We start from the raw sequence: 12719 nt of genomic DNA on the forward strand, positions 1-12719 counted from the left end.
AAAGATCTTGAGATTAGTGTTATCGGGAATGAGGCCCTAAAGCTAATAGTTTGGGGCTCATATTCAACTCCGGGAGCTCCTTCAGACCATTACACAAGTTCAAGTCTCACCACTGTAGGTAAACAGAGTATTTGCCATGAACTGTGACAGCTTTAAAAATTGACGAGGTTATCAGAACAGATGCATTCGCTCAATGCTTAGTAAACACTGGATAATCTACTGACGAGGTTATCACTCGTCACATCTTATCTGCATTCGAACTTGATGTAATACTACAGGTGCTGGCTTCCTGTTTAGCAGGAGGTGTTGAAAGCCGTAACATTTATTCATCGGCTTATACCCACCTGGACCCGAGCATCCAGTGGTTAAACTGCTGTATGACACTCATTTATGCTGCAGTATAAAACAATCCTAAACATGCAGTTCGTCTGGACAGGAATGAGAGCATGAGAGCTGAAGCGTGCTACTTTTTGCTTGGCAGAGACGTTACTAATACAGAGGAACCTGCAGTTGAAGTATTTAGAGCATTTGGTGCAAGAGGAGGAGGGAATCCACATCCTAAGCACTCCATCACTACCTTCAGAAGTTTGGATGAAAGAACTAGAATTTGGGTCTGATTTCCTGTGCACAAAGCCAAACATCATCCATCGTACTATAAGAAGAAAAGCATGCCTCATAAAATTCCTGAATTATTGCCATACTGACTCAAAGCAATAAAAGATAGAGAAAGGACTTTAACTTCTGATATTTCTACTTTGCAGAGCCGATAACACTCTTATCCCTTGAATGAAGGGTTTAGGCATAACGCTGCTGTGCTGGAAGAACATTTCTTCTCTACCACAGCTGGTTTAAGCTACACTCCTGCCAGCGGGAAGAAGGAGGCTTTTGATGCTGGGGCATATGTGAAAATAATATTTAATATCACAGCCAGTATCACGCATAATAATGTACCATAAAACATCCAGTAATGGCTGGACCGATGACTACGTCATTTTATTTTGATAGTTTTGCCCTTAAACGTCAACAAACTTTCAACTTTACAACTACAAATGCAACTTTTGCTTAATTACTATATAAACTACTATATATAGTGTACAAAGTAAGAATCAGAAATTACACACTGTGTAATAAACACTTAAAAGATTTGTCTCCATAGTAACAGGATACCTCAAATGTTGCACTATAGCGCACGTGCTTCTTTGAATTTAAGAGATATTTTTAATCATTATGTCGATAAAATTCTTGATTCTTAAAGTTGCACACACTTCCATTTTGCAGTAAAAATAAAGTTCAGGATTTTCGTAGATGCTGCAAAGGAAAGATGAGGCTGAAATGATTCGCTTTCCTCACTTAATGTTTATTCAATGACCCTAGCAAGATCATCTTGGCTGCCCTCTTTGGCCTGCATAATGAGTATAAGCCAGTCTATTCAAAGCACTACTGTGGTGTCATCTGAGGGTCTTTAATATGCAAAAGGCATTGCATTTTCTTGAATTAATATGCGAGCCATAGAGCTTCTGAAGTGGAACAGATGTTAAAAGACTGCAGTTACAACTGTGTTAACAGTTAAGAGATAGATAGTAGCTGAGGATCTGGGAGTGTCTGTCATTTGCTGCCAACACCACGTTCCTGTCTGAGTTTTGTTGCCCAGACGGTATCCAGAGAGAGAAAATGAAATAATAAGAGAGACACATGCAGAGGAAGTGAGAGGGAAAAATAGAGTCTGGTGGCCCAGTTCTCCCCTTAGACTCCCAGTGGACTGGCTGTTTAGCTGTTGAACCCTCCCTTTCATTGGTTCTGGATGTTGTCTGCTGGTGGCACTGACACTCATCTCAAGAGTGGTGTTGTTCCAGTCCAGGACAGCAGCCAGATAAGCTGTAAGACAGCACTGCACAAAGATAGGCAAAAAAAGACCTCTCTCACTCTTTATCCCTATCTGTCTCACATTGCTTAAGTACTTCTGATGCTTTAACTCTTCTATCCATCTTTGGGATTCAAGTTGAGCAACTCTAAGCTTTTCAGAATCAAAACATTCTCAAATGGGGGGAAAAAACCTACCTGCTCCCAAAATAGGCAATCCTTTGAGTGTATTTTCTGCAAGGGAAACAAAGGTTTAACCGCTGCCAAGCAGCAGGCAAAGTCAGTAACAAACATGGAAACCCAGTTCAGCCGTCATCTTATCAAGCAGTTGGTGCTAAAAATAATTTTAAGCGTGTAAATAGATAACTGAATGCTGAAATGTTTGACATGTGTTGAACATGAATTATTTACATGTGGCCAGAGGTGCTGGACAAGCTCAGATCATCTTGGATGTTTGGAAACTGTAACCTTGCGAGAATTATTCAAGCTGGAGACTTTGCTGGATGTCATCCCGCTTGCTCTCTGCTGTTGGTTCCTTTCTAGCTCTACTGTCAGCTGTAAAAAGGACATGCCTGGGGGAAAAAAAGTGTTTAAAACAACAGTCACTACTTTAAAAGTCATTCTCTTCCCCTTTAGTGGTAGTGTTTTGGGAGTTTTTATGACTTAACAGTTTTCACACAGACTAAAAAAGACTGAATATGAGCACACACCCAGATCCACTGTGACAGCTTTCTGCCAGTTCCTTGTGCTCGCTCAGCTTTAGGAAGGAAATGGCTGATTCCCAACAGAGACAGTCCCCACCATATTTAGGACTTCAAGCCATTGTTAGAGTAGACAAGTTGGCTGCCAGTTGTTCTCCACCCAAAAGCATTGCCCATGCTGCAAGTGAAATTCTGACAGCATTTTGTCTCTGACTATAGACTGTACAGGCGAGACGGGGATAACACCCTCTGGTGGAGGTAAAGTACAACACATAGGCGAGTACAGCAACACTCTTTTGAGTCTAGTGATGAAGGATGCTGGTATATATTTAAAAAAAGATTGCCTTTAAAATTTTAGGTGGCTGCAGCAGTGCAAAGCCAAATTTCATGAAGTTACCAGCTGTATATGGTAGAAAAGGAGAAAGCCAGTGCATATTCATTTCTCAAGAGTTGGCGTATGTGGCACAACAGACTTCATTTTGTCCAGTGACTACCAATAAATCACTACCAGATCATTTAAAACAGGGATGTCAAACTCGTTTTACATGGTGGGCTGCATACAGCCCAGGAATTTCAATAGTTATTGGTGAAAAAATAACTTTTTGTAATTTTATTGTCCTAATTTTAACTCTAGTAATTAATTACTTTGTTGTTGGGATAGGTTTTTATCAGTAGGAAAAGCTGTAAAACTTGTACAAATACAGTCAAAAGTCCAAGGTTTATGCCAAATTGAAGTCATTCTGGCCCCCAGGCCTTATATTTAACACCCCTGATTTAACCTCCTAAGACCCGAACTCTTCCACGGCATGCATTTTTACTTTCTCTTTGATATTTGGGCATATTGGGACCTGATGAATGTAAAAACAAAGAATTACCAGATTTTTTTTTTTTACCTGATTTTTGTTTCTAAGAAAAATGAGAGCCACATATGAGGATATTCGTTTAAAATTTCGATAGAACAGTTACAGTATAATGTCCTCGTAAGTGGATATCAGGCCCTTGTAGAGCAAAATTGAGTATTTTAGTCTAAATAACCCAAAATGTGATGTCCACATATGTGGACACCAGGTCCTAGGAGGTTAAAGTAACATTTTAACATGCCTTAACTGGACCTCCTTAATGATAGAAAATCTTAAAAAATGTTCATAACTGATTCAAAAGTGTATGATTTTATATTGGTGAATATTTACTAATGTGATCTTTTTCTCTATTCCTAGGCACAGACCAGACACAGTCCATTACAGAAACAAGCAGTGGGTCTATAGAGACTGCAAATCCACTGTCTACTGAGCCACTTACCTCCAACTTTGTAACTGCCACTGAGGCCAGCAGCAGCAGCAACAGCAGGGACTGGAAGGACAGTAGCATCAGCAGCAGCAGCAGCAGCAGGGACTGGAAGGAGACCAGCAGCACCAGCAGCAGCAGCGGCAGGGACTGGAAGGACAGCAGCAGCAGCAGCAGCAGGGACTGGAAGGACAGCAGCAGCAGCAGCAGCATCAGCAGCAGCAGCAGCGACAGCAACAGCAGGGACTGGAAGGACATGACTTACACAGACAAGACGCCAGGTATCTCTTATGTTGTGTCAGAGGAGGATAGGACCCAGGTGTTTACAGAGGAGGGCCACCTACTCCAAGACAACCCAGACACTACTCTCCAAATGGGGGATGCCACAGCCTCCCACACAGACGTCCTCACCGACAGCACCTACACCACCACCAGCCGAGCTGGGGAGAGGACGTTGCTGTCTGTTACCTCCTCCTCCAGCAACACCACCTCATCTGCCTTTACAGAAGACTCCAACTCCCGTCAGCCTCCTTCCACTTGGGGTATTTCTCCTAAGTCGACAGAGACTGAGAACTACACCCACAGTGCCCCGTCCACAGGGATTACTGGAAGGGACGTGACCGACTCGTTCAAAGGAGTGTTTTCAGAGACTGGGAGCCCAGCAAGTTCCAGTGGAACCCAGAGTATTACAGGACATCCCAATGCCACCGAACAACAGCACACGTCGACATCAGAAGAGCCGTCCGACTCAACGTCATCTATCAGGGTGACAGAGCCCAGCACTGACCAATCTCAAATGTCATTTTCCTCTACGCCTCCTTTCACCTCACCTGCAGGAGGTCCCACCAATATTTCAGGAACAGAGCAAGGCTTGGGCTCTAGTTCTGGAGCGTCTACAGAGTTTTCAACTGGAGACCACAGTTCTAGCACTCAGAGTGGCACTGAGGGGCTTTCATCGCAGACCAGAGAGGGAAATGTCGACTTGGGTCTGACTGCAGTGCCCTCTACTGTCAGTAGTAGTACGTCTGAAACGAATCAGTCTCTGACAGATATGCCACCACTGGGTACTAACGTCTTCCTCACCACCTCACCTGCCACTGTTACAGAAAGGTATGCTAAAAAAAAAAGAATATTGATGAATATTAATAATTTGAAGTTTTTAAAGTCTGTACCTTTAAAGAAGGTAGAAGCAGAACTTGATTTCATTTGACTTGAGGTTTAATTTTTCTCTTCGTCAGATCGCAGATAACAGAAGAAAACCCTATCATATCAACCGCTTTCAGCACCACCACCAGCACCACAACCTCCACTGAGGCTATTACCACACCTCCTCTAGTTCCAACTTCATCCGCAAGGTTGACTAGCACCGTGACTAGCTCTCCTCTACAGTACCCTACCAGTGCCACTGTCCTATACAGTTCGTCCTCCACGGTAGCCTCCACTCTGGCAGCGCAACCGACCCAACGTGCGCCACCCAGGCACACGGAGGGCCCCGTGACTGGGATGTCTGACCCCACTAATGTCACCACCCTGCAGATCGAAACAAGCACGGGAACTAGCAGAGACACCACAGCTCACAGCAAGTCCATCACTACAACATACACCCACAGTACCCCAACCAAGAGTACGGAAGCTCTGCACACCACTAGGAATCAGACAGACAGAGGTCCTACAGAGCTGGTGGTCACAACACCACCCCCTGATTTTCAGCACACCAGTCCACCACCATCACCACCTCCAAGTGAGTTAGTCAGCTTCTTTCTCTTCAAATGACGGGACTTATTATTCAGTTTTCAGAGCAGAAATGTGTGTTTATCGTGTTGTTGTATGAGTTGCTCTTCATATTTGCATGTTTTCTTCTTACTATAACTAATAGAAGATGTGCAATAACGATTCAGCGTATCACAGGTTCTAATATTCCCCAAACACTGTGCTTCCTGGTCATGAACGTGACTAATAATCTGAGTAGATGACATTAGCTGATTTCTTGCATGTTGCAATAAAGCAAAAAAGAGTTCAACCTTAATTTATTGACAGATTAATTTACTGAAAAAGCAGTCTTTACTTTTCTGTGGTGGCAGTTAGAGGATTGCAGCCGTCCTAAGCAATAAAATAAAAAGTACCACTGACATAATAATGATGAATACACATAACTTGGACTCTTCTTCACAATGAGATGCTGTTAAACGGATTTGTTCTCTCTTGTCTCAAGAATTTGCTGATGAATTTTCAAGTGATGCACTTGTGTGAAATGCTTTTAACGTGCAGCTCCCAGTGAATGGGTCTGGTATTCTGCACTGATCTTTCTTTCTGATTGGATGAATTCACTACTTGGAACAATGAATCTTTTACAGAAGCAGAAAAATATGGAAATTAGTTGTAGAAGTCTCAAAAAATCATCTATCAAATATAATAGACTTTGCATAACAGAGATAAAACTGCACATAGGAGGATGGATGACAGGTCAGAGTGAAACCGCATGCCCTAAAAGGTCAAACCGAAGCTTTTTTAAGGATGCTATTTTCCCTGATTAATGCTAACACACCCTCTATCCACTCGTAAATTTTAGGAAACCCCTGTGTGCCTAACCCTTGTAACAATGAAGGGATGTGTATGGGTGATGACCCGGATGAGTTCAGGTGTAGCTGTCAGCAAGGATGGACGGGACGGACCTGCAACAAGGGTGAGCTCTTCTGCTCTTCTACCCAACAGTTTAAAAACAATATTGGTACTATGTGTGTTTTTCCATGTTTTGTCTTTCAAAAAACAAAATGCATGAAATGTTGCATCAACCCCTTTTTAGAGAGTGTGATAAGGGTGTAAAAGTTTGGTGAAATCCTTCCCAAATATAATATTGTTACACCTGTGTGTTTAGATATTGATGAGTGTAAGCAAAAGCAAGAACCCTGCCCCAAAGGCTCCACGTGCGTTAACACGAATGGCTCATTCAGCTGTGAATGCCCGCTGGGCTTTGACCTTGAAGATGGACGCACATGCAGCCGAGGTAAAGAAAAAGGACATTAGAGTTTGTTTTTTTCTCCAGTCAAAGTTATTTTCTCAGAGGCCTTTTATGTTTTTTTAATTCACACTGTTTTCCCCCCTTAATAGCTAAGACATTTCTCTGCACTATCAGTGCCAACGGATCACTACATAACTCTGATATCCAAAGACAGATCATCAAGCTGGTGAGAGGCAGTTCACGTCACTGCATATTCTGTGCTTCACTAAGCTTACGTGCATTATATCTTATACATGCTCCTGTTTTTGTCTTTCCTGCAGTTCAATGTTTCACTCTCTGACTACCCAGGTTACAGGCGCTCAACAGTGACCAAGCAGTACGTTTTTGCATTGAATTTCTGCACATTTTCTGTATTTTTTGATGATGCTAAAACTTAGCTAGTTAAAAGGGATCTCTCTTATCTATTAGAACCTTGTTTTCTTGTTATTTACAACACCAACAAATTCTCCATATTGACCTCAGATCTCCTCCCCATAGAGAGAAGGATGGTGTTAGTGTCATGGTTGCTAACACGTTTTCCACCTCCGCTAATGTGACAACCACTGAGGTCAACAACAGAATCCAGATGTCTCTCAAAAACTGCAGCTCCGCATTAGCCCACTGCCAGGTGGTCCTGAAATACAAGCTCACTTACCACGGTGAGTGTGATAGCCAGAAATCTCAGTGGAAATCATTCACTGTGTTTGTTTTAATTAATTAAATCGTTTTTCCAACTGCTCTTATTGTAAACTTTATTTAGGGCAGTCTCATTTCAACCACCAGAGGGCAGAATTTAGCCATAAAAACATTTAATGAACTGTGGCGTGATATATTTGTAAAAAGCTTTGCATGTGTATAAGCCAGAAACTTCAAAGCATCACATAACAGCTTCATTTCACAACATGACACTACCGGTAATTGTATAATCATGTCACAGGACACTGGTGCTGTGCCTCTAAATGCTAAAATATACTGTACAAGCTCTGCATGTCAAAATTATTCATTTTTCAATGAAACAAAGGGGAACTATTAACAAAAATTGTGTTTTATGATCAGATTTTTATAGCTGAGATTAATTCTGTCCGCACTGTGTTCCAGCGGAGAGTCTTTGTGCGGCTCAGAATACCCAGTGTGATGAAGAGCGCTCCAGCTGCACGGACACCAGTGGTATCGCGTACTGCCAGTGCCGTGAGGGATACTACAAACACAATTCTGACGATTTGTACTGCTTAGGTAAGCTCTTCTTTATTTACATGTTGCAACATGTGCATTTTTGTTTGAGTCACCAACCTGAGAGAAGTCAAATGAAAAAGTTAAATCAAGGAAATTAATGTCTCAAAATATCTCCAGTTTCCCCTCAAATTTGACTGCTACACGTTATATGAGAATTTGACCGAGGAAGCCAAAAATGAATAAAACAGCACTGGCCAGGCCTTTGAAACCTATTTACCAAACTGTGTTGTTTCAAGTCACTGAACAAAATGTCTTGTTTCAGAATGTGGAGATGGCTACAAACTAGAAAATGGCACCTGTGTCCCGTAAGTTTGCTTCCTTTTGTTTCTTGTCAGTACTGTTTTCTGAAAATATTCAAGGCAACTGAAGGTTCCATTTCTGTATTTCAGATGCATGTTTGGTTTTGGAGGATTCAACTGTGGAAATTGTAAGTGAAGCCCACCGATCGTATTCATCTTAAATAGAATTTCTTATATCTTTAAACGTGCTAAATTTCTTAAGTGTAATTTTGTGTTATTTTTTAACTGTAATAAGAATAATATTTAAGGTGTTTCTATTTGCAATTGCAGTTTACAAGCTGATTGCAGTGGTAGTGTCACCTGCAGGGGGCGCCCTGCTCCTCATCCTTGTCATTGCTCTCATTGTCACTTGCTGCAAGTAAGTTTGCTTTATTGTTAATTCAAGAAAGTAAATGTAATGAATATTGCCCGATAATATTATTTTATATTATAAACCCAATCTGTATGTAAAAGATGGGCTTAATGTGGAAGTGCCATAAAATAACACTCTTTTAATGATTAATAGGAGGTGAGGCCTCCTATTGCAAAAAGTCTGTCTGCTCAATTTATAACCTCAGCAGGTATATTCTTGATGAATTTATGGTGAAATTCACATGTTTCAAGTCTTATGTACAACATGATGTTTTCTGGCCCTATTTAGAGTCAGAGAAGCACAAAATTCAGGGAATACTAGATCCTCATGACATCTGAGTTTAAGAAAAAAAAGGAAAAATACTCAAGTAGAGACTTCCATCATGGTGGCTACATCCATCTTTTATATACAGGCTATATTTATAAACAAAAACCCATCAAGTTTAAGTTTTTTCAATGTGGAATCTTTCAGGAAAGACAAAAATGACATCAATAAGATCATCTTTAAAAGTGGAGACTTGCAGATGTCCCCGTACGCAGACTTCCCTAAAAATAACCGGATATCCATGGAGTGGGGGAGAGAGACAATAGAGATGCAAGAGAACGGCAGCACAAAAAACCTGCTACAGATGACTGATATCTACTACTCTGTAAGGGAACATGTCATTTCTCGCTTCTCACACGTCTCTGTCTCTTGTTTAAGTTAAGGCTTCGTTTCTCTGTGTGTGTGGTTGATGATAAAGTCCTTTTTTTGTTTCCTCTGTTATTTCCCTCAGCCTGCCTTGCGTAACTCAGACCTGGACAGAAATGGCCTGTACCCCTTCCCGGGTCTCCCAGGCTCTCGCCATTCATGCATCTACCCAGCCCAGTGGAACCCATCTTTCATCAGTGATGATTCAAGGAGAAGAGACTACTTCTGAGTGGGCCACTGTGAACACGCAAACTATTAGAAACGTACCATTTTTTTCATACTAACAGTTGGGATTTGTCAGGATGGGTTTTCTGTCACTGTGTGCAAACCCGATTTGCACACTAAATACGTGTTTGTGTGTGTCAGCACATTATAAACGTACACATTTTCTCGAGTAAAATGTGTTTCAGTGTTTTTGCATGGCCCATTCACATTAACACGTGCATTTTCCACCGTGCTGATGTTGTATTTAATGTGTTTTTCCTGCCTTACATACAACCACCAATACTAATTTGCTCCAGTGTGTAGGTCGGTGATCCATTACAGTTAACATCGTGTCTGCCTCTCTTGCTGCCAGAGTTATGCTGTTGCTGGCTGGTAATGCATTGCAGCTTTGCTTGAACAAAATTGCTTAATGATAAATAAAAGCATTCACGATGTTTCCATTGTGCTCACCAGATATGGGGAAAAACGCAATAAAAAAAAAAATGCAGCATCCTTTGGAGGGATAAACCACAAATAAAATGTAGCAAGCAGACATGCAAAAACACAGATAATGTCGTTTCTGTAAGTGAAAGTTTAACATGTGTGTGCCAATGCTGTGATCTTCTTACGTAAAGTATTGATTCAACATGACAACAGCAAACCACTGAAGGGTGAACAAAGTTTAGCTTCATGCCAGTAGAAACTTAGGAATGACTTTGTAGTCTGTTGCCAACATTTATTTATTCCTTGTATGTCCAAATCAATGACATGTAGCATAACATCTCGTACATACACACTGACTTTAGAGGGATAAACCTGTGGCTTTAAATAAGTATGTGTGTGTGTGCCTGTGTGTGTGTGTGTGTGTATGCGTGTGTATGTTAAAGAATGAAAGTGTGTGAGGAATAATAATCTGTATCGTTACTGTTGTTAAATATTTGAATGTAAAGATGTATCATGATTAGCTATTTCTGTCATGGATTATTATTTTTATTTGAATGTTTTCTAACTTGGTGTTGATTCTGGCGTTTTAGTCAGATGAGTTTATTTAAATAAAAATGTTACACAGCATTTTCTCTGGGACTCCATTCTTTAAACCTTTAAATCCTATATGTTTGGGATAAATGGCACGCTTTATATTACTCAACTGTAGGTTAATTTCTGTTTCTTATGCTGCCAAAAAGTAATGATCATTGCATCGTTTTAGTACAATATTGTGCCATAAACCAAGAAGAACAAATTAGCAATTTAAACGTGAAAGAAATGGGATGATTGGAAATTCAATACTAAAACAGTACATTTAACACTGGCTGGATATTGTCATGCATACCTTCATTTTTACCTTCAAGTCACTGTCCTGTTATTTGCACTAAACTTTTTGGTGCTTAGACCTTTATCATGTAAAACTCAGAAGTTTACATACACTGATTATGGGCATAGATGTCATAATACCTTAAGGTGAAGATCTAACAAGCAAAATTGTAGATTTACACAAGTTGGGAAGGTGTCTTGGAGCCATTTCTAGTTCAAACAACTGCACATAAATACGAGTGTTTTGAATGTGTCTCCACTTTGCCAAGGTCTGGTAGACTGTCAGCCTCAAATGATTTTCAGGAACCACCAATGCTTAACCCTGCCACGAAATGCTGGAACACCAATGTCACTGTCCGCAGTAAGTGATTTTTCACCACGGACAAAAGGGTGGCGACCAAGAAAGTAACCCTTGCTCCAAAACTGACACTTTCAAATTTGACTGAAACTGCGTCTAAATTCAGATAAAAAGTGAGATTACTGTACTCAGCCCCAAAAACTGTGTCAAACCAGATACCTTGGATGACACGACCTTGGCCCCCAATAACAATGTGAGGAATCCTGGAGTTATTTTTGACCAGAATACAGTTCAATGTGCATATTAAGCAAATATGTAGGACTGCTTTCATGCATTTGTGCAATATCTCCAAAATTAGAAACATCCTGAATCAGAGTGATGCTGAAAAATTGGTTCATGCATTTATTACTTCTAAGCTAGACTGCTATGGACCATTATTATCGGGCTGTTCTAAAAGCCTTCAGTTCATCCAAAATGTGTACAGAAAGGGTACTAGAAAGAGAACATATTTCTCCCAGTTTGGGTTCCAGAGACAAAAATTTGCTCTACTTTTAAGGTTAGGCTTAGGACTTTTCTTTCTGCTGAAGCATATAGTTACAGTTGGATCAGGTTACCCTGAATCCCCCTTTAGTTACGCTGCAGTAGGCCTAGACTGCTTGGGGGAGTGAGTGTTTCCTCTTAATTCACCTTTTTCTTTCACTATGTGTTTATAAACCACTCTGCATTTATTCATTAGTAATTAATTTATTAATTTGCATACGGTGCAATTTTACCAATACATCTGAATTTAACCTCAAAATCAAAATTTTAGCTATATGAGCATTTAAAAAACATGTAAATTCTGAGATTGTAATTTAGAACATCTTCTAAGAATGTATGAATCTGGTGCTTCTCATGAAGAAGGTCAAAAACAGAGACTGATCTGCTGCCTCCACTATGAATGTTTTCATTAAGATAATTTTTCTAATAATGATTAATGGACCTTTTTGCTGTTTTCAGCATTGCAAGAAATGTAACTGGTTTGTTTGCTTTGTATAGATCATAGAGAAAAGATCAAAAAGCTTCTCAGGCTTCAAGTAACAACTTGAGTTTCATAATAGCCTTGATTTTGGTGTTTGCATTTGGCAGCATCAGTTACAACCTCACAATATGTCATGACATTTTTACCACCATCTCTGCGCAAGTTGCAAAGTACTATGTATACCATTGCAGTTTCCATAATTCAGTTGTTATTCCAGTGGTACTGCCATGCAAACACATAGGGAACATAGCAGCAAATGGAAATTTCCCTCTCCTTTCAAAGGTCCAGCAGTTAGGTGAGAGTCACTGGCTTCGCTAAAGGAGTCCTTTATGTGTTCTGTGCTGTGTGGTCTGCACATGTTTTTCTTAGCACATACTCATTTCTGGATGTCGTTGACTTACATATAGCTGGGAGCACATTAAACTTAGTAGCTTGTCAGGCTTAAATTGTGAACTTTGTAAACAAACT

General features: G+C 40.5%; 1 protein-coding gene across 1 annotated transcript; it reads left to right on the top strand.

Annotated features, from left to right (window-relative positions):
- Nucleotides 1-4034: 4034 nt before the first annotated feature.
- On the top strand, nt 4035-10686 carry heg1 (heart development protein with EGF-like domains 1). The gene is made up of 13 exons (XM_005723273.2): nt 4035-4955; nt 5084-5586; nt 6415-6528; nt 6721-6849; nt 6954-7030; nt 7125-7180; nt 7342-7502; nt 7942-8076; nt 8339-8381; nt 8466-8503; nt 8646-8733; nt 9199-9376; nt 9503-10686. The coding sequence occupies exons 1-13, from the start codon at nt 4102-4104 to the stop codon at nt 9644-9646; spliced, it is 2520 nt and encodes an 839-aa protein (XP_005723330.1). The 5' UTR covers nt 4035-4101; the 3' UTR covers nt 9647-10686.
- Nucleotides 10687-12719: the final 2033 nt, after the last annotated feature.

This window comes from Pundamilia nyererei, unplaced genomic scaffold, assembly GCF_000239375.1.
Source record: "Pundamilia nyererei isolate P.nyererei 1_Seehausen unplaced genomic scaffold, PunNye1.0 scaffold00009, whole genome shotgun sequence".
Taxonomy (NCBI): Eukaryota; Metazoa; Chordata; class Actinopteri; order Cichliformes; family Cichlidae; genus Pundamilia; species Pundamilia nyererei.